Source organism: Diceros bicornis, chromosome 39 (genome assembly GCF_020826845.1).
Source record: "Diceros bicornis minor isolate mBicDic1 chromosome 39, mDicBic1.mat.cur, whole genome shotgun sequence".
Lineage (NCBI taxonomy): Eukaryota > Metazoa > Chordata > Mammalia > Perissodactyla > Rhinocerotidae > Diceros > Diceros bicornis.
In genome coordinates, this window is record NC_080778.1 from 5,617,181 (window position 1) to 5,643,046 (window position 25,866).

The 25,866-nt window shown below is 37.4% G+C and overlaps 1 protein-coding gene across 1 annotated transcript in view; it reads left to right on the forward strand.

Annotated features, from left to right (window-relative positions):
- Window positions 1-25,866, forward strand: part of PDE10A (phosphodiesterase 10A) — a 247,023-nt gene that overhangs the window by 152,941 nt on the left and 68,216 nt on the right. Inside the window, exons 4-9 of the mRNA XM_058534019.1 lie at window positions 7,243-7,363; window positions 8,574-8,623; window positions 20,048-20,188; window positions 22,202-22,357; window positions 23,462-23,512; window positions 24,792-24,850. Of these exons, the coding sequence (XP_058390002.1) occupies window positions 7,243-7,363; window positions 8,574-8,623; window positions 20,048-20,188; window positions 22,202-22,357; window positions 23,462-23,512; window positions 24,792-24,850 (578 nt within the window). The remainder of the gene's footprint in view (window positions 1-7,242; window positions 7,364-8,573; window positions 8,624-20,047; window positions 20,189-22,201; window positions 22,358-23,461; window positions 23,513-24,791; window positions 24,851-25,866) is intronic.

Below are 25,866 nucleotides of genomic sequence, written 5' to 3' on the forward strand. Positions count from 1 at the left end.
AGAACCAACTCTTTGTTTCATTAATCCTTTCTACTGTTTTTTTGGTCTCAATATCATTTATTTCTGCTCTGATTTTTATTATTTCTCTCCTTCTGCTGGCTTTGGGCTTTGTTTGTTCTTCTTTTTCTAGTTCTGTTAGGTGTAATTTAAGGTTGCCTATTAGGGGTTTTTCTTGTTTGTTAAGGTGGGCTTGTATTGCTATGAGTTTCCCTCTCAGGACCGCTTTTGCTGCATCCCATATGGTTTGATATGGCATGTTATCATTTTCGTTTGTTTCCAGATAGTTTTTGATTTCTCCTTTAATTTCATCAATGATCCATTGGTTGTTCAGTAGCATGTTGTTTAATCTCCACATTTTTGTCACTTTCCCAGTTTTTTTTTAATGGTTCATTTCCAGTTTCATAGCCTTATGGTCTGAAAAGATGCTTGTTATGATTTCAATCTTCTTAAATTTATTGAGGCTTGCTTTGTTTCCCAACATATGGTCTATCCTAGAGAATGTTCCATGCGCGCTTGAGAAGAATGTGTAGTCAGCTGTTTTTGGATGGAGTGCTCTGTATGTGTCTACTAGGTCCATCTCGTCCAGTTTTTCATTTAAGTCTAATATTTCTTTATTAACTTTTTGTCTGGATGATCTATCCATTGCTGTAAGTGGGGTGTTAAGATCCCCTACTATTATTGTGTTGTTGTTGATTTCTCCTTTTAGGTTTGTTAATAGTTGCTTTATGTACATTGGTGCTTCTATGTTGGATGCATATATATTTATAAGTGATATGTCTTCTTGATGTAGTGTCCCTTTTATCATTATATATTTCCCTTCTTTGTCTTTCTTAACCTGTTTTATCTTGAAGTCTACTTTGTCTGATATGAGTATGGCAACACCTGCTTTCTTTTGTTTGCCATTAGCTTGGAGTATTGTCTTCCATCCTTTCACTCTGAGCCTGTGCTTGTCTTCAGTGCTAAGATGTGTTTCCTGAAGGCAGCATATTGTTGGGTCTTGCTTTTTAATCCATCCTGCCACTCTGTATCTTTTGATTGGAGAGTTCAATCCATTTACATTTAGGGTAATTATCGATATATGAGGGCTTAATGTTGCTGTTTTGTCACTTATTTTCTGGTTCTTTTGCATTTCCTTTGTTTCTTGTCCCATTTGTTTTGGACTGCCAATTCAGTTTGGTTGTTCTGTCTTATGATTCTTCTAGTTTTCTCTTTGTTTATCATATGTGGTTTTGCTTTGATTATTTGTTTAGCGGTTACCTTGAGGTTTGGGCAAAAAGTCTTGTGTATGAGATAGTCCATTATCTGATAGCCTCCTATTTCCTTATACTAAGTCAATTCAGTCACTTTCCTCTTCCCCTTCTAAGTTGCTCTTGTTATACCTTATTCTATCTTGTGTTGTGGCTGTGTGTTTACAGGGATGAGGTTAAATTTATTTTTGGTGAAATTCTTCCTTTGATCTTTGAGTTTAGTACTTAAGTGGTTGCTAACCTATTCCGGTAAAGATCTACTATTTCTCTGATTTTGTCTACCTACTTTTCTCCTTCCTCCAAGCTTTGTGTTCCCTTTCTCTTCTTTTTTTCAGGCCTGAGGGCCTTCTTGAGTATTTCTTGTAGTGGGGGTCTCGTGGCCATGAACTCCCTTAGCTTTTGTTTATCTGGGAGAGTTACTGTTTCTCCATCATATTTGAAGGATATTTTTGCTGGATAGAGTATTCTTGGCTGAAAGTTTTTGTCTTTCAGTATTTTGAATATATCATTCCAGTCTCTTCTAGCCTGAAAAGTTTCTGTTGAGAAATCCGCTGAGAGCCTGATGGGAGTTCCTTTGTACGTTATGTTTTGTTTTTGTCTAGCTGCCCTTAATATTGTTTCTTTGTCGTTGACCCTGGCTAGCCTTACCACTAGGTGTCATGGTGAAGGCCTTTGTCTGTTAATATATATAGGTGTCCTGTTGGCTTCGCTTATTGGTATTTCCTGCTCCTTCCCCAGATTTGGGAAATTCTCAGCTATTATTTCCTTGAATAGGCTCTCTGTTCCTCTTTCCCTCTCCTCTCCCTCAGGAATACCTATAATTCTTATGTTACATTTTCTAATAGAGTCAGATATTTCTTGGAGTCTTTCTTCATTTCTTTTTAGTCTTAGTTCTCTCTCTTCTTCCATCTGGAGTATATCTCTATTCCTATCCTCTAAAGTACTAATTCTTTCCTCCATATTGTCAGCTCTGTTCTTTAAAGATTCCAGATTCTCCTTTATCTCCTCCATTGTGTTCTTCATCTCCATCAGCCCTGATTGGTTTTTCTTTATGATTTCAATCTCTTTTGTGAAGAAACTCCTAATCTCATTGAACTGTTTGTGTTGTCTCGTATTTCGTTGAGTGTTTTTATGATAGCTATTTTGAAATCTCTGTCATTTAGTTTATGGATTTCTGTGTCTTCGGGGTTGATTTCCGGGTGCTTGTCATTTTGTTTCTGGTCTGGTGATTTCATATATTTTTGCATTGTGGTTCCTGTGTTGGTTTTGTTTTTCCTCATCCTGGAAGTCTCTGGTTGCAATTTCCACCTGCCGCCACTGTCTGGTGGTAAAGGGCTGTGTAGTCTAAGCCCCCTGCGGTCTGCCCCAGTTTTTCTGCTGCGATCCGCAGTTTTGTTTTTTTTTTTTCCCGCTGCGATGCACGGGTCCAGTCCAGTTTGATCAGGTCTGCCTCGGATCGCTAGGTCTGGTCTGGTCGAGCTGCAGACTCCGGGTTGCGGGGAGGGGGGAGCTCTCTCTTTTGCCCTCTGGGTCCCTGACGTGGGAGGCTTCTCATTTGCCCCTCTTTATCTGCTCTCTGAGGTGCTCAGATGTTGATGGTAGCCCTGTGGCTCCTCTGAGTCCTCTGTGCGGGAGTTTCCCACTGGCTGAGAGAGTCCGAAGAGCCACGGTTTCCCCGCCGAGGACAGCCCCTCCCCCCTCTCTGGGAGCCGCGCGGACGGGATCGCGGATCTGATGGGGAGGGAGCGGAGTTCTCCTTACCTCTCCCCACTTCCTCCGGGGGCCCAGCACGTTCCACTCTCAGATGTGCGGCAGTGTGGATCCCTCCGCTCTAGCTTTTCACTGTCTGGGATTCCGTTGTTGGTCTGTGGCTGTTGCTTTTGTTGTATCTTGTGGGGGAAGAGTTCACGGGAAAGCTCACTCCGCCATGATGCTGACGTCACCAGGAAAATAATTCAGGAGAAGGATGGTTTTGGTAGCTCTGAACTAAGGGGAGGATCTGGAGGACATGTTGGTCCTATGAATGTGTTGGACCCTCTGCTTGTGCCTGTACGGGATGAAAACCATGGAGCCGCTGGCCCTGCTTCATGTTTGCCTTGTGAAGCTCGAGATTCTGAAAATTTACTGATTTTCTGCAAGAGTCCAATTCAGGAAATGAGGTAATTTCAGAGGCTTCTCACCTTCTCAGCAGCTTTATTCTTAATAGCCTGAAGCTGGAAATATAAACATCCCAAATGTCCAACAATAGTAGAATAATATAAATAATTTGTAGTATTTTCATACAACAAATGCTACTAGCAATAGAAAGGAACTGCTGAAACATACAGGAACATAGATGAATGTCAAGGATATTATGTTGAGCAAATAAAGCCGGGTTCAAAACAGTACATGTTGTATGATTCCACTTACTTAAAATTCTTAAAACAGGCAAAACTAATCTATCAGGGAAAAAAGTCAAAAACAGTGGTTTCTTGGGGACAAGGATTGATTAAGAAGGACCATGGGAGGGACTTTGTATCAAAGGATGAAATGTTCTATGTCTTTCATTATTATTATTATTGCTGAGATATTTAAGAATTACATTTAAAAATATGTTTCTATATTTTTGACTAATAATTATATGTATTTAAGGTGTAAATTTGATGATTTGTGTGTACATTGTGAAATGATTAAGTTAATTAAGTTAATTAACACATCCATCACTTCACAGTTACTTTTTTGTGTGTATGCGGTGACAATGCTGAAGATCTACTATCTTTGCAAATTTCAAGTATGTAGTGTAGTATTTTTAATTATAGGCACCATTCCATACATTAGATCCCCAGAACTTTTTCATCTTATAACTGAAAGTTTGTAACCTTTGACCGATATCTCCCCATTCCCCCTGCTCCGCAGCCTCTGGCAACCAGCAATCTACTTTCTACTTCTATGTGTTTGACTTTTTTAGATTCCACATATAAGTGAGACCATACAGTGTTTGTCTTTCTCTGTCTAGCTTCTTTTACTTAGCATAATGCCTTCCAGGTCCATCCCTGTTGCCACAAATAGCAAGATTTCCTCCTTTTGTAGAGTTGAATAATATTCTCGCGTGTGTGTATCACATTTTCTTTATCCTTCTGTCTGTCGACGGACACTTAAGTTGTGTCCACGTCTTGGCTATTGTAAATAAAGCTGCAGTGAACATGGGATTGCAGATATCTCTTCGAGATAGTGATTTCATTTCCTTCAGATATCTACCCAGAAATGGCATTGCTGGATCATATGCTACTTCTATCTTTACTTTGTTGAGAAATCTCCATGCTGTGTATCATAAAGGCTGTACCAATTTACACTCTCACCAGCAGTGCTCAGGGTTCCCAGTTTTCCCACATCCTCACTAACACTCATCTCTTGTCTTTTTGATACTAGCCGTTCTGACAGGTGTGAGGTGATATCTCATTGTGGTTTTGATTTGCATTTCCCTGATGATTGGTGATGTGAGCACCTTTTCATGTACCTGTCGGCCATCTGTATGTCTTCTTTGGAAAAGTGTCTGTTCAGAACCTTTGCCCATTTTTTTGTTGTTATTGTTGTTGCTGAAGAGGATTCGCCCTGAGCTAACATCTGTGCCAGTCTTCCCCTATTTTATATGTGGGTTGCCACCACAGCATGGCCACTGATGAGTGGTGTAGGTCCACACCCAGAAACTGAACCCAGGCCACTAAAGTGGAGCGCCCTGAACTTAACCACTAGGCCATAGGGCTGGCCCCACATTTGCCCATTTTTTAGTCAGGTTATTGCATTTTTTGCTAGTAAGTTGTAGTTCTTTATATATTTTGCACATTAACCCTTTATCGGATATGTGGTTTGTAAATATTTTCTCCCATTCTGTGGGTTGCCTTTTCATTTTGTTGATAGTTCCCTGTGCTCTACAGAAACTTTTAGTTTGAGGAAGTCTCTGCTGGCCAGGTCATTCTGGTTGCAGCTTCAGTTGTGTCCCTTATGCTAACAACTCCCGTCTTGTCTCCGGATATTGTGTGTTGCCACTTGGGCCCTGCCATGCCAGAATACCATCTTCTCAGTGAATTCAGGAAACCCTGTTGGATAGCAGCGGTTCCCACAGTCATTCCTGGCCCACACCACAGAGCTCTTCACACAGGCCACTTCACCCTTGGGAACATATTTCTCATGACCTTGGTGAAGGGAGTGTCTGTACGACATAGCTAGGGAGTGGGTAAACAGGTCTTACAGAATAAATCCACTCTGGCATTCCAGTCTTGCTAAGTTTGGAATATACAGCAGGGAAGTTCTGGCATTTCAACTGCATTTAGCGTTGGCCACTTTTGGGAACAGATTTCAGCCAACCCAGCACTTGCACACTGAACCCAGTATCTCTCCTTAATGCACCCATATCAAATATTTGCCCTGATCCAATATTATCTTTCTTCTACACTACTTCAGCATCCTTGAGATCCATTCTCATTTGTTTCCCAGGTTTCTATACGTTGACTAAATCTCATCATTTTGGGGGAGTGTATATTGCACTCTGGACAAGTCATCCTTTGTCCTTCATTTTCTGGGCCCTGCCTGGACTCGAGTCCGTTTATAGGTCAGAAGCTAAGAGAGGTGGTAAGTGGTCAGCAGTCCCCTGTGAAGCAACTAGAGGAGGCTAGTCAGATTTCAGGCGTTAAAGGTATCAGGCTCCATTGGAGTCTGCCCCTATGTCCCATGTCACTGAAGTCTTCCTTCACTGACCATCCAATTTACAAAGGGAACCCTCTCACTCCTAAGGTATTCGCTGTCAGCCTTCCCTGCCTCCCTTTCTGCATATAGCACCTGTTGCCTTCCATCACACTATGTACTTTACCTATATATTCTCTTCCACTGGAATGTAAGTTCCTTGAGGACTGGAATTTTATGTTGTTCATTCTCTAGTGTCTCTTGTGTCTAGAAGAGTGCCTACATGTAGTAGATTTAGATTGTCAGGATTGCTGGTACATGTTTGTGGAATGATCAGTTGGCTCATCCATTGTTTCATTGATTTATTCCTTCCACTGTATTCCTTGAGTACAGTTGCTCAAGAATAACAGCAAGTAATAGGCTTTAGGAGTGAAAGATGTCTGAGTGATCAAGAGAAAGAAAGGTGGCGTGAAGCAGTTTCCGAGGCAGACGGTCACCCTCACGTTGTCGAGTGTGGGAGGCTACGCTGTGAGGAGTCTGTCTGCTATTCTAAGTGCAGTGGGAAGCCCCAGGAGTATTTTAAGCCAGAGAGTGACAGAGTTTTATTTTATTTATAAAGTTTACCGTGGCTGTCATTTGGAGAAGAGGCAAGCTCGGGAGCAGGGAAGCTTGTTAGAAAGCTTTTTTCAGGACTTGTAGAGAAGACACAGTGGCAGCTTGTGCTGGGAGTAGCTAAGGTTTAGCGTCCACCTTCTTCCCAGACCTGTGTCCACCTGCTGTTGTCGCTGGTACCTCGATGAAGCCTAGCGCTGTGGACCTGCTGTGGGACGGCTGCTCCTGCAGGGGCGGCTACAGTGCGAGCCTCTTGCTCCTGTGCTAGTGGCAGAGTTAAGATCCGACTGGGGTGGTAGCCACGTCGATGCAAATGAGTGGAGAGCAATAACAAACGTTATCTCACCCAGTGCACTGCATGCAGGTGACTTCTCTAGCCTCTTACAATATTTCATTCAGTTCTCAAACTTCTGTACTGTTTTTACTGATCAAGATGCCTGATACATTATATACAAAATTCAGAAACAGTCGCAATTGGTAACATTTGATATTTTAATATAAATACACATACATAGAGTCTACAGATAATTCTTAGTAAGTCATAGCAATTTAAATTTTCATTCTATTTTTATGGTAGATTATAATATTTAAATCTTGCTCTATAAAAGCATAATGAACAACTAGTATATAACATCATATATATTAATTAGTGTGTCTTACGAACTACAGAATTTTTATTTTATTATATTTAATTATGCCCTTTCTTTTTTTTTTTTTTTCAAAGTACCAAGATACGAATATGCAGGGAGTTGTGTATGAACTAAACAGCTATATAGAACAACGGTTGGATACGGGAGGAGACAACCAGCTACTCCTCTATGAATTGAGTAGCATCATTAAAATAGGTAAGGAATGTTCTGTATTCCTCTTAGCAGAAAAAAATGAACCAAAGATTCTCTTATTCCATTGCAAAAAGTCGCAAAAATAATTCACTTAGTAAGAGGCAAAGGCAAGTCATTTATTTACTTCTATTCTCAGGCTAAGTTTGATGTGAAAATATTTTATTATGAAATGACCAGATGAGTCAAACCTAAAACTTGCCAAGTTATCTGATCCCAAGAAAGTATCTGCCTGATGTATAAATGGAATATACTATGCTTACTAATTAAAACCTAGTGTTCTTTGGAAAGTATAGTTTTATTGAATTAAATCACATCTTTATAAAATAAATCATTGATTTTTAAGGAAGAAAAAACATTTTAAATTTATTTGGAGAGTTGACAACTTTATATGCCATTATCACCATTTTACTAATGAGGAAGATGTGGCAAAGAAAGGCCAAACATCTTACCCAGGGCCACCCAGGTAGAAAGACTTAAGCAGGGGTTTACATTCAGGCGATCCCTCCAAGACTTATCTGTTAACTGCTGTGATCATGGCCTTCAGAAGACCTGGAAGGAAAAAGTTAAATTGTGTTCTATTCCATGATGACATGTAGATGCATACATCATCCTTGTTGATGCTTAGGTTGGTTATTCAATATTATGAACATCACTTCTGGTATTTTTTGACACTTTAAAAATTAAAAATTAAATACACTTTGGGCCGGCCCCGTGGCTTAGCGGTTAAGTGCGCGCGCTCCGCTACTGGCAGCCTTGGTTCGGATCCCGGACGCGCGCCAACGCACCGCTTCTCCGGCCATGCTGAGGCCACGTCCCACATACAGCAACTAGAAGGATGTGCAGCTATGACATACAACTATCTACCGGGGCTTTGGGGGAAAAAAAAAATTAAATACACTTAAATTTCAAAAATATTTTCCCGTAATTCTGCTATTTAAAGTTTGACAAATATATTATTACATAGTACCTTGACAGCTGTGTGCATTTGAGGATGTCACATCTTAAGATTTGCAGTAGCTGATGAAAAATAAATGAAAATATTCTACTTAATTGAGTAAAGCCATAAATTATTTTGTTCAGTTTACTGCATGACCATTAATTATGTTACCAAATCCATTCAAAAGGCTCATATCTGAGGTCTCACCATAGAGAATTCATACATGTTATATTCTTCCATTGAGATTAGTTTCTTCCTTTTTTATTACTTTGGCAGCCACAAAAGCTGATGGATTTGCACTGTATTTCCTTGGAGAGTGCAATAACGTAAGTATCTAAATTTAGATTTTGGTGCTCTAGATAAGAACATGTCATAAGCTTTTCTAAAAAGATAAAGTGTTACATTGCAATCAATTTGACAGACATATCGTAATTATTTACACTCATTTTGTATTTTCTTTCTATCTGTGGTTACTACAGGCTGAGAGTTTTACCAACATGGCAACATTTAGGCATAAAAGTTTATAATGTACTTATTGTTTGGTGTTGGTGTGTGGTCTCCTCTCTTATGAATGGCATTTCTAGACTCTGTTTTATAAGGAAGTTCTTTCCAGGCGGTGGGCCGGGTGTCGTCATGGACAGTCTGTGCCCATCTCTAAGCACAATCTACAGGAGGATAAAATGAGAACAAAAGTTTAGCATTTTTTAATGTGATTTTTAATGTTTTTTTAAGAGGACTCTAAAAATGCTGTGATGAAATTACTAAGTCTGGTTCGCTGAGCTCCGTCGCCATGGCTCAGACTGTTTCATGGTCTGAGCATCTCAGATCTGTCTGTTCCGGTCTTCCAGGGAACAGGCTGGGCTCTGTGCTTCTGGTTTAATCTAAAGCACAGCCCATTGTCAAATGCAGCATATATTGGCACTTTCAAAAGTGTTTCAAGACGTTCAGTTACTGGCTTTTGATTTTTGTTATGGTATTAAAAACACATACGTAACATATTTTAGAATAATATTTTGAACCAATAGTACTTATACTCATAGCTTAAATATAGAAAACCCACTTACGAATTTATTTGGCAGACTTACTGTGTATTTCTTATGTGTTTAGGCGTTGTTATTTGAGATTTGGGATGTCTTTTTGCAATGTGATTCTTGTATTCATGAGTATTCAAAATCTGTGTTATTTCTATCATATAAAACGTTAATAGGAATAGAGACACAAGTACTCCAAGGTTTTTAACAATACTCTTGAATAATATAGTAGTGGAAAGCATGGACGTAGTTGCACAAAAAATATTTATTGGTTGATTTATTCAACTCGTAACTGATCCTCTTCATTTCCACAGCCTTTGTTTTCCCTTGTATTGTAATAATTTATGTTACAAGATTGAAAGCTCTTTAGGGCAAGGACTTTGTCTTCTTTATTTTTGTATTCACTCAGCATCTCTCCTAGTGCCTTTCATAGAAACAGTCAGATGAGTGTTTATTAAATTGAATTATTCAGATACTACTACTACTTCTAAATACCTTAACAATATTTCAGACACTGATAGTGTTTTAAAATGGCTAAGCTACTAAAATAACAAGTGGATCTCACTTTTACCTGTTCATTCTAAAAATTTATTTCTAAAATTTGGGGATTTTTTATTAAAAAATTAAGAATTCCTTTTAGAAAATTTTTATATAATTTGCAATTATCTTTATAATTTATTGATATGTATGTTAGCTCAATGTAATCGCGATAGTCACATCTCATTACTCCTTCCCTGAGATCTCCAAACAACGACAGGGGTTGCTGCCACAGTGGTCATGTATGTATCATGTGACCCTTTCCTTTACTGGGACCAATCAGATTCTCTGCTGCAACCTGGATCTTGGACTCAGCATTTCTAGCTGTTTCCCTGAAAAGAAGTGATGTGAACCTTGGAAGTGAGGCTGCCACTATGGGATGCCCCTCTTCTGCTGTGTGTGAAGGAGAATGGGGAGAACTCGTTTGCAGAGGTCGAAAGGGGCAGCAACAAGAAACCCTGGGTCTGCAGGGTGTGAGACCCTCAGAAAGTGCTCGGCTCTCAGAGCTTGGATTTAGATTCCCAGTCCCATGTTCTTAATCACTTGGCTCTATGTTTCGATTCATTGTTTGCAAACTTCTTTATATGGTGAGCTTAGTGAAGTAGCTTCCTCAAATATATGATTTAGAAAAAGCTTTTGTATCCATAATATCTAAACTGTAATTCTCTGTATATCAGTTCTAATTCTTTCACTTTTTACTCATTCACTTTTGTAACTTAATTGAGAGGATGATACATATCCTCTCGGGCTTTCTTCCAGCCTTATTCTAAATTCCTAAGTCAATTAATTTAGTCTACGTGGTTCTTTCCAGGGTCATTGACTCCTTCCATCACAGGAAAGACTGTCTTGTTCAACAGTGTATCCCTAGGAACAGCAGGATACACAGCAAAACTGTAGCCTCTTCTGACTTTCGTAAGCCATATCACAGGGTGTTCTGCTTTCTTCATATCATATACTTCTTCTTTATGGAGTTTTGCTGAGTCTAGAATTAGACACTTATCCGTGATGTGTGTGATTATTTGCTTATCTGGCTTTCTCACTAGAATATAAGCTTCAGGACGGCAGAGACCTTGTCTCTCTGAGAGGGTAATTTTAGGAGATAATTACTGTGTTTTGTTCACTGTATTTTTCCTTTTATGGGTTCCACATAGGTAGCTGGGCTCCTAGTCCCTAACCCAGGGATTTCTGTGGGTAGGAAGAAGACACATTGTCTCAAGTCTTAAGTTCACGCAAATGTTTCTTTAGATGTGTCTGCGTAATTACCACTGTCTTTGCTCTTCATTTCTTCCTGCATCTCAGGTCTTCCATTTGGAATCATTTTTCTTCTATCCCGTAGAATTTCCCTTAGTGAGAATCTGCTGACGGGAAACTCTCTCAGTTTTTGTGTGTCCGAATATGTCTTTATTTTGCCACTTTCTTGAAAGATATTTTTACTGGATAGAGAATTCAAATTGATAAATATTATCTCTCTGTATATTGACTATAATATAGTTACTTTTTGGTTGTTTTTTCCATTGGTCTCAGTCCTTCATTATGGTTTTCTCCCCCCGGACATATTTTCAAGCTTGTCTTTTATTTCTTGAAATATATTAACTATACTCTTTTATATTGTTTTATATTCTTTCTGAATTTACAGTTGATGGTGACTTATTTGCTCATGTGTTTTATGTTTTTTTTTGGTTTGTTTTAACTGTGAATCATATTCTTCCTTGGGCCCTTTTAAGTGGCTGTTCCTTTTTTTTTTTGCTGAGGAAGATTAACTCTGAGCTAACATCTGTGCCACTCTTCCTCTGCTTTATATGTGGGTCACTGCCACAATGGCTGACGAGTGGTGTAGGTCCGGTCTGCACCTGGGAGGCAAACCTGGCAACCCCAGCCGCCGAAGCAGAGCACGCTGAGCTTAAACACTACACCATGCTGGCCCCTTAAGTGGATATTCTTGAGGCTTGTGTTGAAGTTCCTTTCCTAGAGATAGAAAATGTCTTTGTTTTTGCCAGTCACCTAAGGCAGTACCAATCCTGGATTATTTAAGTTAAAGTATCTAATTAAGATTTTTTCAGACTACAAAGTGTTATGGATTCAAACCTCAGATCCACGTGATGGGCAGTTATGATTTCTTAGAGGAGATTTTTATTTTCCCTCCAGCAGTAAATTCAAGATAATCTGATTTCCTCGTAATCTTCTTGCGGCTGTAAATGAGTTTACTCTTCACCCTAAGATGAGGGCACAGCCCTTGGCTGGTCCTGGCCCCATGCAGGGGTCTCCTATTAGACTTCCCACCTAGAGAGGTCCCAGGGTTTGTCTCCTGTCTCCTATTAGCCGTGCAGCTCTCCTGAAGGAAGGTGGGTCTATCTAGGCTCTGGTTGATACTCTCAAGAAAAAACCAGCTTGAGATTTGCTGACCTCTCAGGGTTCCTTTATTTATTTCCTTTTAGATTTCTGTGCATTCTCCCATTCTTCTCAGACCAGCAATGCATTATAAAAGATTTGTAAAATATACTTTATCCAGCCTTTAAATAGTTTTAAAATTGTTTCTTTCAGGAGTGTCAAATTATCTAATCTGCCATATTGCTTGCAACACATGTTGACATACTTCTAAAATGTAAACCAACCATAGTAAATAAAATAAAACATTTTTTGGCAGAGATGAGCAGATACACGTATATTTTATTATATTCATTCCTTTGTCCATGAAAGTTAGCATATTATAGATATTTATCAATGTTTTTAAAAACTGCCTCTGGATTTTGACTCATAGTTAGAAAACTTTTCTTAAATAACTCACGTTCAAAACAAAATGTGTGTGCTTTAGTGACAGAATTATAATCATGCAACCCAAATACACTGAGACAAAATTTTTAGTTTATATCAATAAATACCAAGGATTAAGACAGAGATGGGAGGAATTATAAAATTCTTATACTTGTCAAAGTTCTTATTTCTTTTTTCATGCATGAGAATCAGTAGAGATCATTTAATTTCTGAAATGGATGCATTGAGAAATGTAATTTAAATAATACTTAAATATATCAAAAGTTCCACTAGTAGAATTAATATTACCAGAGAGGAAAAATTTAAAGAAAACATTGGAAGTTAAGGAGAAGATAGAAAACAAACTAAACAATATTTAGTGAAAAATAAAACATAAAATATGATTGCAGAACTCATTGTGACAATATGTCAGAGCAAAATTACAAGTAGAATAAGGCCCCAGCTATTAAAAGAAAAAAAATCTTAAATCAGGTTAAAAAACCCCACAACTTTCTCCTGTTTTATAGAGGCAGGCATAAACAAAGTGAGTTAGGAATGATTGACAATAAAAAGGGAATTTTAGATGGAGCAAACCTACTCGAGAAAAATGCAGACTAGAGGAGAACAATTGCCATGTCAATAACGAAGTTAAATTCAAGGAATAAAAGCATTAAATTGGAAAAGGAGGTCACCTGATTTGTGAAGGGTTTAGTCTACGAAGAAGGGAGAGCTGTTAGGGAGTACACATTTATATGCATAAGGATTTGATGCAATGAAATTTATACAGCAAAACAGCCATACCAAAAAATGAACAGAAAAATACAATTTAAAGGATGTTAATATCATGAGTTATCTTTGTCCAAATATATATATATATGTATTTGTATATATATATATTAAACTCAGTATATTATTTTAGGATTTACCAACTTGGGGTTCCCTTTCTTCTTTGGTTAGACCCCACTTTGATGCACTTAGTCCCCATTTAAGAATTTGGATCTGCATAATGGCTGAAAACAAGTAAATTAAACATTGGAAATTAAACTTAAATAATATGCTAAGTAACTCTTTGGGCAAAGAAAAAAATTTAAATACAGTTAGTGGAATATCTAGAGAATATTTATGAAAATGAATTACAATATTGCTGAAGCTCTGGACAAAGTTATTCACAGTGGAAAATTCAAATCCTTAAAGTATTAAACATTCTATATACATTTTTAAGAATTAATAAATAAGACAACAAAATAAGTTAATGTATTGATTCAACACATTTTTATTGGGCACGACCGCGTGGGAGTGTTCTAGGTACTAGAGACACTGTAGTAGATTAAAATCTCTGCCCTCTTGGGATTTACCAATTTAACCTATGGATATAGAAAAAGAAAATCTATATAAACAAGGAAATCTAAGGACTATACAGATAAACCATTTGCTAACCTAACTAACAAAAAAGAGAAAACACAATTATACATGTTTAATAATTTAAAAGATAGTAAAACAATAGATATAGTGAAAATTACAAATTATGGGAGGATACTTGTACTAATAAATGTGCAAATCTAGATAAAATGGACAGTTTTTAAGGAAAATATAAGTTGCTCCACTTAATGCACATGATGATGGAAAACCTAATAGATCAATAAATGGAAGAAATTGAAAACAGTGTTAAAGTAATGCTTTTCTAAAAGCCAGTAGGACATTATTCACCAGAATGTTTTCTGAGCACATCCTTGTGCAGGCAGATGTAAACCTGGGCTACATGATGAACCAGAATAGGCTCCTGTACTTTCCTTGTTCACATCCCACTGGGGCCAGCCATTCAGGAGAGAGCATTCCTGTGCTATCTACACTGTTTCAGAGTTTGGAAAAAGAAGGAAGCTTCCCAGTAAGTAGTTTAGCTTTCCAAAGAATTTTGATTTTGGAGTTGGCCTGCATGAGTTCCAGTTCACTCCTTTATGACTTTGATAAGATTTTTAAATTTTCTAAACCTTACTTTAACTTCCATTGGTTAAATGTTGTGTCATGAATGTTTATTCAACAAACCATTTTAAACACCTGCTATGTACGAAAACTGTGCTAAATTGCTGAGTGTACGAAGGTAAGTAAAAAATCATTTCAGTTATCAAAGAATGTACAACAAGTAGAGGAAATTGAGAAATCCTTAATTAATTACAGCACATGGTCTTCAGTGTGAGCAGTGAGGAATCCAAGGTGCTCTGGGATCCTGAGTTTGATGGGGGTAGTGGGGGTTTGGAGGTGGACCACATTAGAAACAGTTTGGATGATGAGCGCTATTTTAACAGGACTTGGAAGACCTCTCACTTAGTAGATAAGAAGGGAAAATAAAGGACTTTTTTTAGGAAGAAGCAGCAATTGGTGAGAAACCTGGAGCTAGGAAAGGAATCAGTGTATTTTTGTGTCCTGACCCTTAGCGGTGTCTGACGCACAACATATGCAAGATGCTCTTGAAATGTTTGTTGGGAAAACTGATTTTCCCGTGGTTAAGGTTTTGCTTAATTCAACTTGTAATGTTTCTACAGTTTTGCTCTTTCATACCTAATCATATACTCCAACTGGTATGTAACATGCTTTAATCATGTTACCATTATAGCTTTTCTTGTGTTATCCATAAGAGTTGTTTGTAAAAGCTGAAAACCTTGTGAACTCTAATTGTACTGTAAATTTTTAATTCCTACAGTAAGTTCATAGATGGCTTTTCGTATATGAGTTTTAGAATTTAGAGCCAGTAGTTTAGAATAATTGTGTGACCTTTTTCAATTGCGCAATGAACGTTAGTGGGTTTATTTTTAAGAACTATGCAAACCAAGTTAGTGATCTGTTTCAAGGTCCAGGTGAGTGTGGGGCTAGTTGCTCATGGCCTTCTGCATAGATCTAAATTCATTTACTATCCAGTGCCATCTAGCGTCGTATAAGAAAAATAACTTAATGGTAAGTCTACATAATTTTTTCTTCTTAAAAAGTATTTCTAAAATTTAACAGGTTGCGAGTTGAAGTCTTAGCCAAAAACTGAAGTTTTGTGAATAAAGTGATCTTTGAATTGTGTATGGAAAGAAAGACGAGAAAAGTGTCTACCAGTGAAGTAGACTTATCTATTTAGTTGATGTCAATGAGTCAGATTTTTCCATTTCATCAAAAAATCGTGTTTTTTTTTAAATAAATTGTGATAATCTATTCTGTTGTTCGTCTTCCACCAAATCTATTTCTCCAAATTTGCTTTTTTATAATTTGAATGCCTTTTTATTCCTTCGTTGAACCAACCTACTGGTTATGACAACTGTTACCAATCTTCTCTAGTTTAAATTATCTAACTTTGGAAATATGCATGAAAATTTGCTGTCACTACAAAAATATTGGCTAGTTCATAACGAGTTTCTTTGAGAAGTTGAAAAAGCTAATTCATCTCCTACCTCAGCGTGGCCTCTAGGTTGATTTCCAGCTCCTTGGCCCATCTCCCTGGTGGTATTGGGAGGTGAAGGGACTAACAGTGAAGTCACCTCTAGGACTCTTGACTGGTAATAAAGAACCACAGCAGTCATTTGTCAACTTACATGTCCTGAATGCAGTTAATTTTGTCTCTGGGAAGGGTAGAAGTGGTTGAGGTTTGAAATTTTGAAACTGTTCCTTGTTTTTAGTTGTAGTTTTTATCTCTAGCCTCAAAACAATGTTTGTGCTAATAAAAGTTTTTGTAAATTCATACAACGTTACAGCAGGAATTAATTTTAGAGACTCAGTTCAACACCAGATTTTATAGATGAATTAGACATTGTAAATGTGTGCAGAACAATATTAATACATTCCGAAATATTGTGTAGTAATGTTTGAGAAAGAGCAGTTTTCATTCATCCTCCTATGAAAAGAGTATCATATTTTTTATCTTATTAATCTGAACATCCCAGTGAGATCCGTATGTCAAAAATCATAATGATTGATTTTGAAAAATAAAGTCTGTATTTCCTTTGTAAGTTTCTTTAGAACTTACTTCGACCCCTCATTTGTTAATGCAGTAATGCAGGCCCTTCACCCATAAAAACTGTAAAATATCTTATAAAATAAGTTGCGGTGATTTTGAAACATTAAGAACCAAAGCAAGACTTGCCTTGCCAGATTACAAAATGTACTATAAACTTACAGTAATTAAAACGGTGTGGTAGACAAATAAACCAAATGGTACAGAATTGAGGGGTCAGAAACAGACCCATGTGTTCTGGGGGATTTCGTATATGATGAAGGTGGCAGTTCAACCAGTGGGGAAAAGAAGACTGTTTAATACACCACTGTCTATTTAATTATTTCTGTGGAACAAATAAAGGTAGATTTAATAAACTTTTCCTGTCACTGAACACATGTAAAATTCAGCCTCTAATTTAGAGGTTTGTTACTGACTTTTTCTGTTTGCAATAATAGCTGCTTATCAGTCCATTCAACTACAAAGATCATAAAGAACATGCTATGATGGAACACACAGTTCAAACCAGTGATTACTCTTCAGTCAGAAATGGGTGTTATGAAGGGAGCTTCTGCAAAGGCGAATTGTATGGAGTAAAAAAACCCCAGAAGAGTAGGAAACCGTGAACACAGAGGAGAGAAAGTGAGGCTGTGAGAGAAAGCATCAGAAACAGGTGTCTGTCTTACGTTGGTCCTCATTTTTCCTTCCTGCCTGAGCTCTTGGCCTCCTATGACAACTTATTCAATATTGTGTTAGCACTTAACCTCAGCTCTCATTTGGAAACATTTCTATTTGATAAATATGAACAAAAATCATGAGCTAATTAGTAAAACAAATATAAAACTTGCCACTATAATTATTTAATTTTTTGATAATTATTTATTATCCACAGGAGATAGTTTTTCAGTTTCAATCAAGCAATTGAAAGATCTCTAAACCGTTTATTTTCAGCAAGTCTAATATATACAATAGCTTATTCTAGATGCATTATGCTTATCTGTTTCTTGTGCATCATATGGAAACCCTCTATAGAGGCAATAAATGTTTTATAATATTAAATAAATGATCTTCTAATAATATAGGAATGTTTAAGCTATTCTATCATTATCGAATTATGAAGCTAAGTATAACTAGAAGACATTATTAAATCCAGCCTTAACGAGCATACAGCAAAGTCATCCCCAAAACATGTTTGTTGTGTATCTTCAGACAATAAAGTAATAAAATCAACAACTGTAAGGGAAAAAAAAATCCAAAGCTACTGTTGAGAGCTTGCTCCAGAGTTTACGTTCTGTCGCTGTCCTGGGAGGGTCTTCTTTCAGAGTTGCTTAAACCACTGAGTTCAGTTGAAGTTCATTTCCTGCAGTTCTGACTTGGGTAGAGAAAAGGAACATTACTCAGCATCCTTCTTACAATTAACTTTCTCATCATTTGAGAAAACCATTGTCAATTCCGATTTTTCTTCAGGCTAAATATACCGTAGCCTTTAACTTTTTTCTTACCATCATCACTCTTCCTGTTCTCAAATCCTTTTCCTACTCTTCTCTCAATCTCAAGACAGGGCAGCACACTGAATTCTATTGCGACGATGATGGATGCTAAATCTAATGACAGTCTTGCTTCATCTGTGCCATAGGTATATTGGTGCAAAATAGGATTATAGGAACTTGAAAAAGTGACTCTGATTTCTTGCTTCTTTAAAAGGCAAAATTGTCATTTATCATCTTATATGTAGTTAAATTTTTAAAATCTTTTTAAAGTGTATAACTTGTATTTAAACATTTTAAGCTTCATCTTTTTTAAAAGAAACACTTAAAATATATTTTTCACAGGCCTTGTAGTTATTAGCAAATACTGCTTAAGCATACTCCTAACTGGTAGAGATACGTGTGAATACAAATATTTTGCACTTCACTTCTCATCTTTAAACAGTATGATGACTTCTTTAAGCAGTCAGGGTGAGTCAATGCTCTGCCTTACCCTTCCTGCTCCCAGTCCATTGAAGGAGCTCAAGTTTATAGGGTTCACTCGCTTGTGATTATAAGATTTTATTTGAAGAAAGGGTTCTCTGACATTACAAAGCTTGAAATCCACTTATCTAATAAGTTAACAAATGCATCCAACTCAATGTCTTCACCTAGAACTAGCTTAGAGCTTAGTAAGAACAAGGATTAATAGAACCTATTTAGATTAAGAGGGTTGTCTAATATTTAGTCTTCAAAAGGTCTTCAACCTTTAAGTGACAGCAATCCAATTTAACATAAGAGTATAGTAAAGTACTGGGAGAATTTACTTGAACCTTAATATTTTTCAAATTGAGTAGACAATCATAATACAATTATGTCAAAATATTGCCCCCGATGCCTAGTTGATTTGTTTTGATTAGCAATTCTTATTTAGCAGAAATTTATTTAAAAATGTGATTGGATTTAGTCAGAATAACTGATCGTGTTTTTAAAAGACATTTATTTTAAAATAGTTTCAGAACTTTACCCTCTCACCCAGTGATTTGAAAGGGAAAGATACACCCAGATTTGTCCAAATTTTTTTGTGCAGAGAAGAGCAAAGTTTTTATTAGGAGTATTCTGAATCTGTAATTTCATGGGAAGGCCAGTTTAAGGAATGGAGTGATTGAGTATTAAAAAAAAGAAATAACGTTCTGAGAAAGAAAGATTTTTAATGAAAATGAAAAATATAAGCAAATCGGGGCTGGCCCGGTGGCGCAAGCGGTTAAGTGCGCGCGCTCCGCTGCGGCGGCCCGGGGTTCGCTGGTTCGGATCCCGGGCGCGCACCGACGCACTGCTTGGCAAGCCCCGCTGTGGCGGCGTCCCATATAAAGTGGAGGAAGATGGGCACAGATGTTAGCCCAGGGCCGTCTTCCTCAGCAAAAAAAAAGAGGAAGATTGGCGGATGTTAGCACAGGGCTAATCTCCTCACACACACACAAAAAAAAAAAAAAAAAAATATATATATATATATATATATATATATATATATATATATATATATATATATATAAGCAAATCACTTTGACTTGATTACTAGTTACGGAATACTAGTTACTGATCCTGCCTTCAGATCTGTGTGCCAAGTCCGTAGGGAGGCTGGGCCCAATGTGAGTCTGTTTCTTGTATGATAGTATCTTGAGCCCAAGGATAGCTTACCTCCTTTTTTTCCTTTTATTATTTTCTATGTATCCAAATACAAGGCTGTTTTAAGAGTTTTTCTGTGCCTAGACATTCAAGCCCTAATCTAGCCTGTACTTTGTGTGCATTGGAAATGTGAGAGAGAATTTCAACTCAGATATTCCGGTTTGATCATTGCAAAGCCCCTTTCTCATTTTATGTCTCTCCTTTTCCTTGGCTCACAGATTTCTTGTGACTATTAAGTAATATCTAGGAGTCTTTTTGTACTGTGCCAGTGTGCAAGAAAGTCCGTAAAACATGTTCTTTTCTTCTTCCTAGAGCCTATGTGTGTTCACCCCACCTGGAATCAAGGAAGGAAAACCCCAGCTGATCCCTGCTGGGCCCATTGCCCAGGGCACCACTATCTCTGCTTACGTGGCCAAGTCCAGAAAAACGTTGCTAGTAGAAGACATCCTTGGGGTAAATGGCCTTCTTTGTGACATTTGTAACCTGAAGTATTAAGAAAGACGACGTATCATTTTGATGTCATAATTTAGGCCATTTTATGAAAGCATTAAAACAAGATACAGATAAATAAATGAGTTTGTAGGTAAACTAATTTTTTGTACTCAGAAAACGTTAATAGGTATATTTTATGTACCTATTGAGCTAGATTTGAATAGTTCTTATTTTTCAATACATACCAGTATAGTTAAGCATAAAAATGTGTATTGATATTTATGTAAACTAAGTGATTCTTGTTTTGTGTTTCATATCCTAGCAGGATATATATGAATGAGTTAGCTATTGCTGTGTGACAGACTACCCCAGATTTTAGTAGCATCGTACAACAACCACTTGTTACTTCTCATGAGTTCCATGGATTGGGCTGTTCTGCTGATCTAGGCAATATTCAGCTGGGCTTGCTTATGTGTCTGAGATTAACTGGCCGTCACTTAGGAGCTGGCTAGTCTCAGGTGGCTTTAGCTCTTCATGTGTTCCCCCCGACCCCCTTAGTAAGGCTGCTTGGCATGTTCCTATGATGATGTCAGGGGTCCGAGAGAAGAAGTGGAAACATGCAAATAAGTTTTCAAGCCTCCGCTTGCATCAAATTTACTACCCTTGCATTAGCCAGAGCAAATCATGTGGGTTGGTCCAGACTCAGTGTTGGAGGGTACTGACGAAGGACATGGGTAGAGGGAACGTGGCAGATGGAGCCCTTAGTGCAGTCTTCCACAGTGCACGTGAGCACTATGATGAAATGTCACTACGTAAGCTTGGACTTTAAAAGTGACAACTATACAAACAAATATATAGGTTTAATGAATTTGCTCTGAAGAAGTGCTCAATTGAAGGCATGAAATCTGGGTTTTAACATTGGTTTTGCCACTAAATATCTATATGACCTTGAACAAATCAGGCAACTAGTTACTTTATCAAAAAGAAAAAGTGGTTAAAAGTAAAGGTTGCACAGTATAGTGAATATAGACAACAATATTGTACTATAATCATCAAACTTGCTAAGATCTTAATTACTCCCACCACACAAAAGAAAATTATATGATGTGATGAGAGGTACTAATGCTACAATGGCAATCATGTTATGTATCAAATATAGAAATGTCTCAAATCAATGTGTTGTACACCTTAAACTTAACAGTGCTATATGTCAAATATAGTTCAATTTTAAAAAGTAAATGTTAAAAGTAAATTCTGTATAAGTTGTCATTTGAAAATGTTCTATATTACATACAAGCCTTCAAAAGATCTGTTGTTATAAGTGTAGATTCGTACTATTCTTGATTTGTGAAAAGCTTCCTACAGATGGCAGAAATTGAATAAATAGAATTGGTGTGTTGATATTAATTCATTTGACTACCCTATATTTTGTTGAGTGATTTTGATAAGCTAGAAAATTATTAAAGTCAAAGAACCAATTTCATTTCTTATGATAAGTAATTGATAATTATTGGATTATTTGAATAGTTAATATGGGCCTTTGAGGTTCAATGAGAAGGACTATCATTAACATATGCTTTTGTATTATTCTAACTGTAAAAATAGAAGAGAAAGAAATTTTATATATAATTTCCTTCCTATGGTATTTATATTTGGAGTTATTTTCACTTGTGACATTATACCTGGAGAGTGCTCAGAAGAGTTCTGGCACATAGAAGCTGAGGGATAAATGAATGTTACCCATTGTAATTACTTATATTATTAAATGAAATTAATATATATTCATTCATTCATTAAATTCTACTGTACAGAAATAAACATTAAACCAGTGTTCAGGTATAGCTTCCATGTTGCTAAAGATATGCATTTTCTTAAACAAGGAGTATAACGGCCATCATCATTCACTTTTCCTTTGAAAAGGACCGCTTATTATTCATGACAGGTATTAGGCAATTTCTGATAGAAATAAGAATCATAACTTAATAATTCCATTTCCTTCACTGATTTTATAACTTTCCTCCTTTTATTTCTCAGGATGAGAGATTTCCAAGAGGTACTGGACTGGAATCAGGGACTCGTATCCAGTCTGTTCTTTGTTTACCAATTGTCACTGCGATTGGTGATTTGATCGGTATCCTTGAGCTGTATCGGCACTGGGGCAAAGAAGCCTTTTGTCTCAGTCATCAGGAGGTGAGGCCTGAACACTGCTTGTCAGGACTTTCTTTGTACCTAGGCCATCCAAGGAGCTCATTAATACCGTTCAGTGAATAAGTGAATGAATACTTAAAAACCACGATTTGCTTAACAATGTTTCTGTACTAATAATAATGATTTTTAAAGACTTTTTGTTGTTTTGCGTTATTTACAGAAGAAACTGATTAAATTAGAAATATAGTCATTTATTTTAGCAAAAATCCATTTTAACAATAAAAATAAAAATATACCACATTGTGAATCAGATATAGTAGTAGGATGACTTTGGAGAGTTCTCACATCCTGGTTGACGTCATGTCTTCTTTAAAATTCCTAGAGTGTGTCCTGAATGAAGGTTCCAGCATCAAATCCATTTGGCAAACAGTGGGTTCCATTTACTATTCGCTGAATCAGAATTGTCTCATTAATACTAAAACCAAATACTACAGTGATCTATCTGTCACACCCGGTATACGCCCAAGTCCTGTCCACTTACAGGATGACCCTTCTCCTGCTCCCCCAGCCTCCGGCCTTCCTCCAGTCAGTCTAGACCCTTGAGCAAGGCTGACACGCTCCTAGTCAGAGCCTGTGCATCTGTTCTCCCTCTGCCTGGACTGCGCTGTCCTCATCGTCCCCACCCCAGCCACCTCCTCAGGAATGTCCTCAGATGTCGCCCTCTCAGTGAGGCCTTCCCTGAACACTGCGTGTAGACTTGAGCAACTCCTGTCTTGCATTCCTTTCCTCTCTGTTGTGCCTCTCTGACGCCCCTGTCACCAGCTAATAGACTGTGCACTTCACTTCTTTTCTTTCTTGTCTTTCTCTCTCCTCCCAGTACGCTGTAAGCTGTTCTGTTGTTGTTGTTGTTGATGCTGTGTCTCCAGCATCTGGAATAGGCCTGGTACCCAGTAGGCACCCAGTAAATATTTGTTAAATGAATGAATAATAAAAGAAGAATAGCTAGTAATCTGAGAACGTGTCAGCAAAGTTTTGGAAACATCTCATCATTGACCTCAGAAAATTCTTCATATCCATTTATGCTAGGGTCCGTTGTTGGGATGTCTGCATGTGACTAATAAAAACTTGTTTCCTCCTTTTTTTTAGGTCGCAACAGCAAATCTTGCCTGGGCTTCAGTAGCAATACATCAGGTGCAGGTGTGTGTTTGAGCTGTTTTCACGGGGGCTTCCTAAGAGACAAGAGTGTTTACAGTGCAGCATTGGGGAGTGGAGTGGAGGCCGATAAGTAACCTGGTGCTTATTCTTGGATATTAGATATTTTGTTTTTTCTAAAATTTTTTATCTATTCACTTATATTTACTTACTCCTTGCCTTAAATATCTTGCAATTATTTTTATATATTTATATATAGTTGTAAATCATTTATGCGATAAATGGTATGTGTCCTATTATGGTTTTTGTTTTCCACTGAAAGCCCAGGAACTATCTCTTACCGGCAGTAACATTGATATTTTTATGACTCCATTTCCTAAATAAAGAATCCTCTAAACTAAATGGTATATGAAAACATTAATCTTACATTTAAGATACCTGGTTCTCTTGAAAATATGATCTAATTTAAAAGATCACCAACTACATGGAGTATTACTGGTAACTAGACTTGCAAGTTCAGGAACAGAGTAGCAAAACAGTTCTGCTTTGTATCTTCCACTGCTGCTTTTGTTGCTGTTTTGTTTTTTAAGTCCATTTCAGCAAACTGAGGTTGATGAGGAACTGTATGATAGAAAGAGAAAAAATATATAGTTAGAGGATAATAGTGTGGAGAACAAGGACTTCTCAGATCTGGCATCAAGCATAGGTGGAATATGTACCCAAGGACAATATTTTAAAGCATGAAGTAGATTTAATGAGCGACTCTGGAGGTGGAACGTCTGGATCCTAACGCTGGCTCCGTCACTTAGCAACTCTGGAACTTAGCGAGGTTCTAAATGTCTTTATGCCTCAATTATAAAAATAAATCCAGGGCCAGCCCCGTGGCTTAGTGGTTAAGTGCGTGCGCTCTGCTACTGGCAGCCCGGGTTCGGATCCCGGGCGCATACCGACGCACCGCTTCTCTGGCCATGCTGAGGCCGTGTCCCACATACAGCAACTAGAAGGATGTGCAGCTATGACATACAACTATCTACTGGGGCTTTGGAGGAGAAAAAAAAAAAAAACCTTTAAAAAAATAAAAAAAAATAAATCCAAAATCCGTAGTGTTTTGTGGTGATTAGATGAGATAATAAAGTACTTCAAACACTGCTTAGCACATATAAGCATTCAATAAATATGAATTGTCACTGATATTATTACATTATATACAAGAGTGATTGTGTTATGCCTTTTACAATAAAATAAGGTAAACAGTATTCTGGAGTTTTTATTTTTAAATCGGCAGAAATCTCTTATAATTAATAGCCATTATTTTATATGGCAGGTATGCAGAGGCCTTGCCAAACAGACTGAACTGAATGACTTTCTACTCGACGTATCAAAGTAAGTGTTCGTTCCAGGGACGTGGCAGCTCCCATTGATCGATGGCTTAAATTAAGTGCAGGCCCTGATGGTAACGGGCTGCTGTCCACTGCAGTCAGTAACGCAAGATCAGTCTTCACTGTGCAAGTAGTCTGGTTAGAATGGTTGATCGTATTTTGGACCATAGAGCTACAATCTCATCCATGTTCACCTTACAAGTGAAGGATTGCAGATGTATAGGTGATGATCTTAATTTGCAATTTCGTGTATATTTTCAAAATAACACGTTAAAGACACTAAGTATTTCTATTTTTGTAGAAGAAAACAGACAGCAATCGAAGCAAAGGAGAGGAAATGTTCTAGTTTATTATTTTCCAAAAAGTCCTCTCTGGCATTTCTACAAATGTCAGTAAATCAGACCATAGTATAATATTATTATTTTAATTTTCCCATGTATAGTAACTCAGATATCATTTTAGGGAAAATGTTCCATTTCTCTCAAGTTCGACCTAGAAAAACTCCCTTGGGCTGGCAGTGGAAGCAATTACAGATATTTATTAAATTCTAGCTTCATATTGGTTTTGCTTGCTACAGGGAAGATCTTCTATATGTCTGACCTATCTGCTTAATTGTTGAAATCTGAAAAATGCCCCAAGACGTGATAACTTTGGGGTCATGTCCTCTGACAAGTTTCCTAAAGAAATAATGTATCTGTTCTTCCACAGCTGCCGGCAGCGACTCTGATCCTGTTTTCTCTCACTTATCGCTTGGGCAGCACTTAATAACTTACTCATCAAGAAGTATCTTGATCCCCATGATCAATTAGTGTGAAGTTGCTGCCTCATGTTACATTTATTTTCTGAAATATAAAATTAGAGAAATATGGGACTAAAAGAGCTCTCTTTTGATTCCTTAAGTCAACTATCTTTGGGACAGAATTAAACGATAGCTCTGGGGCACATGATATTACTACCTCAAAACACATAGAAAGGGAACCTGGGCACCTTCTCTTGCCTATGTGTTTGAATATGTTGCAA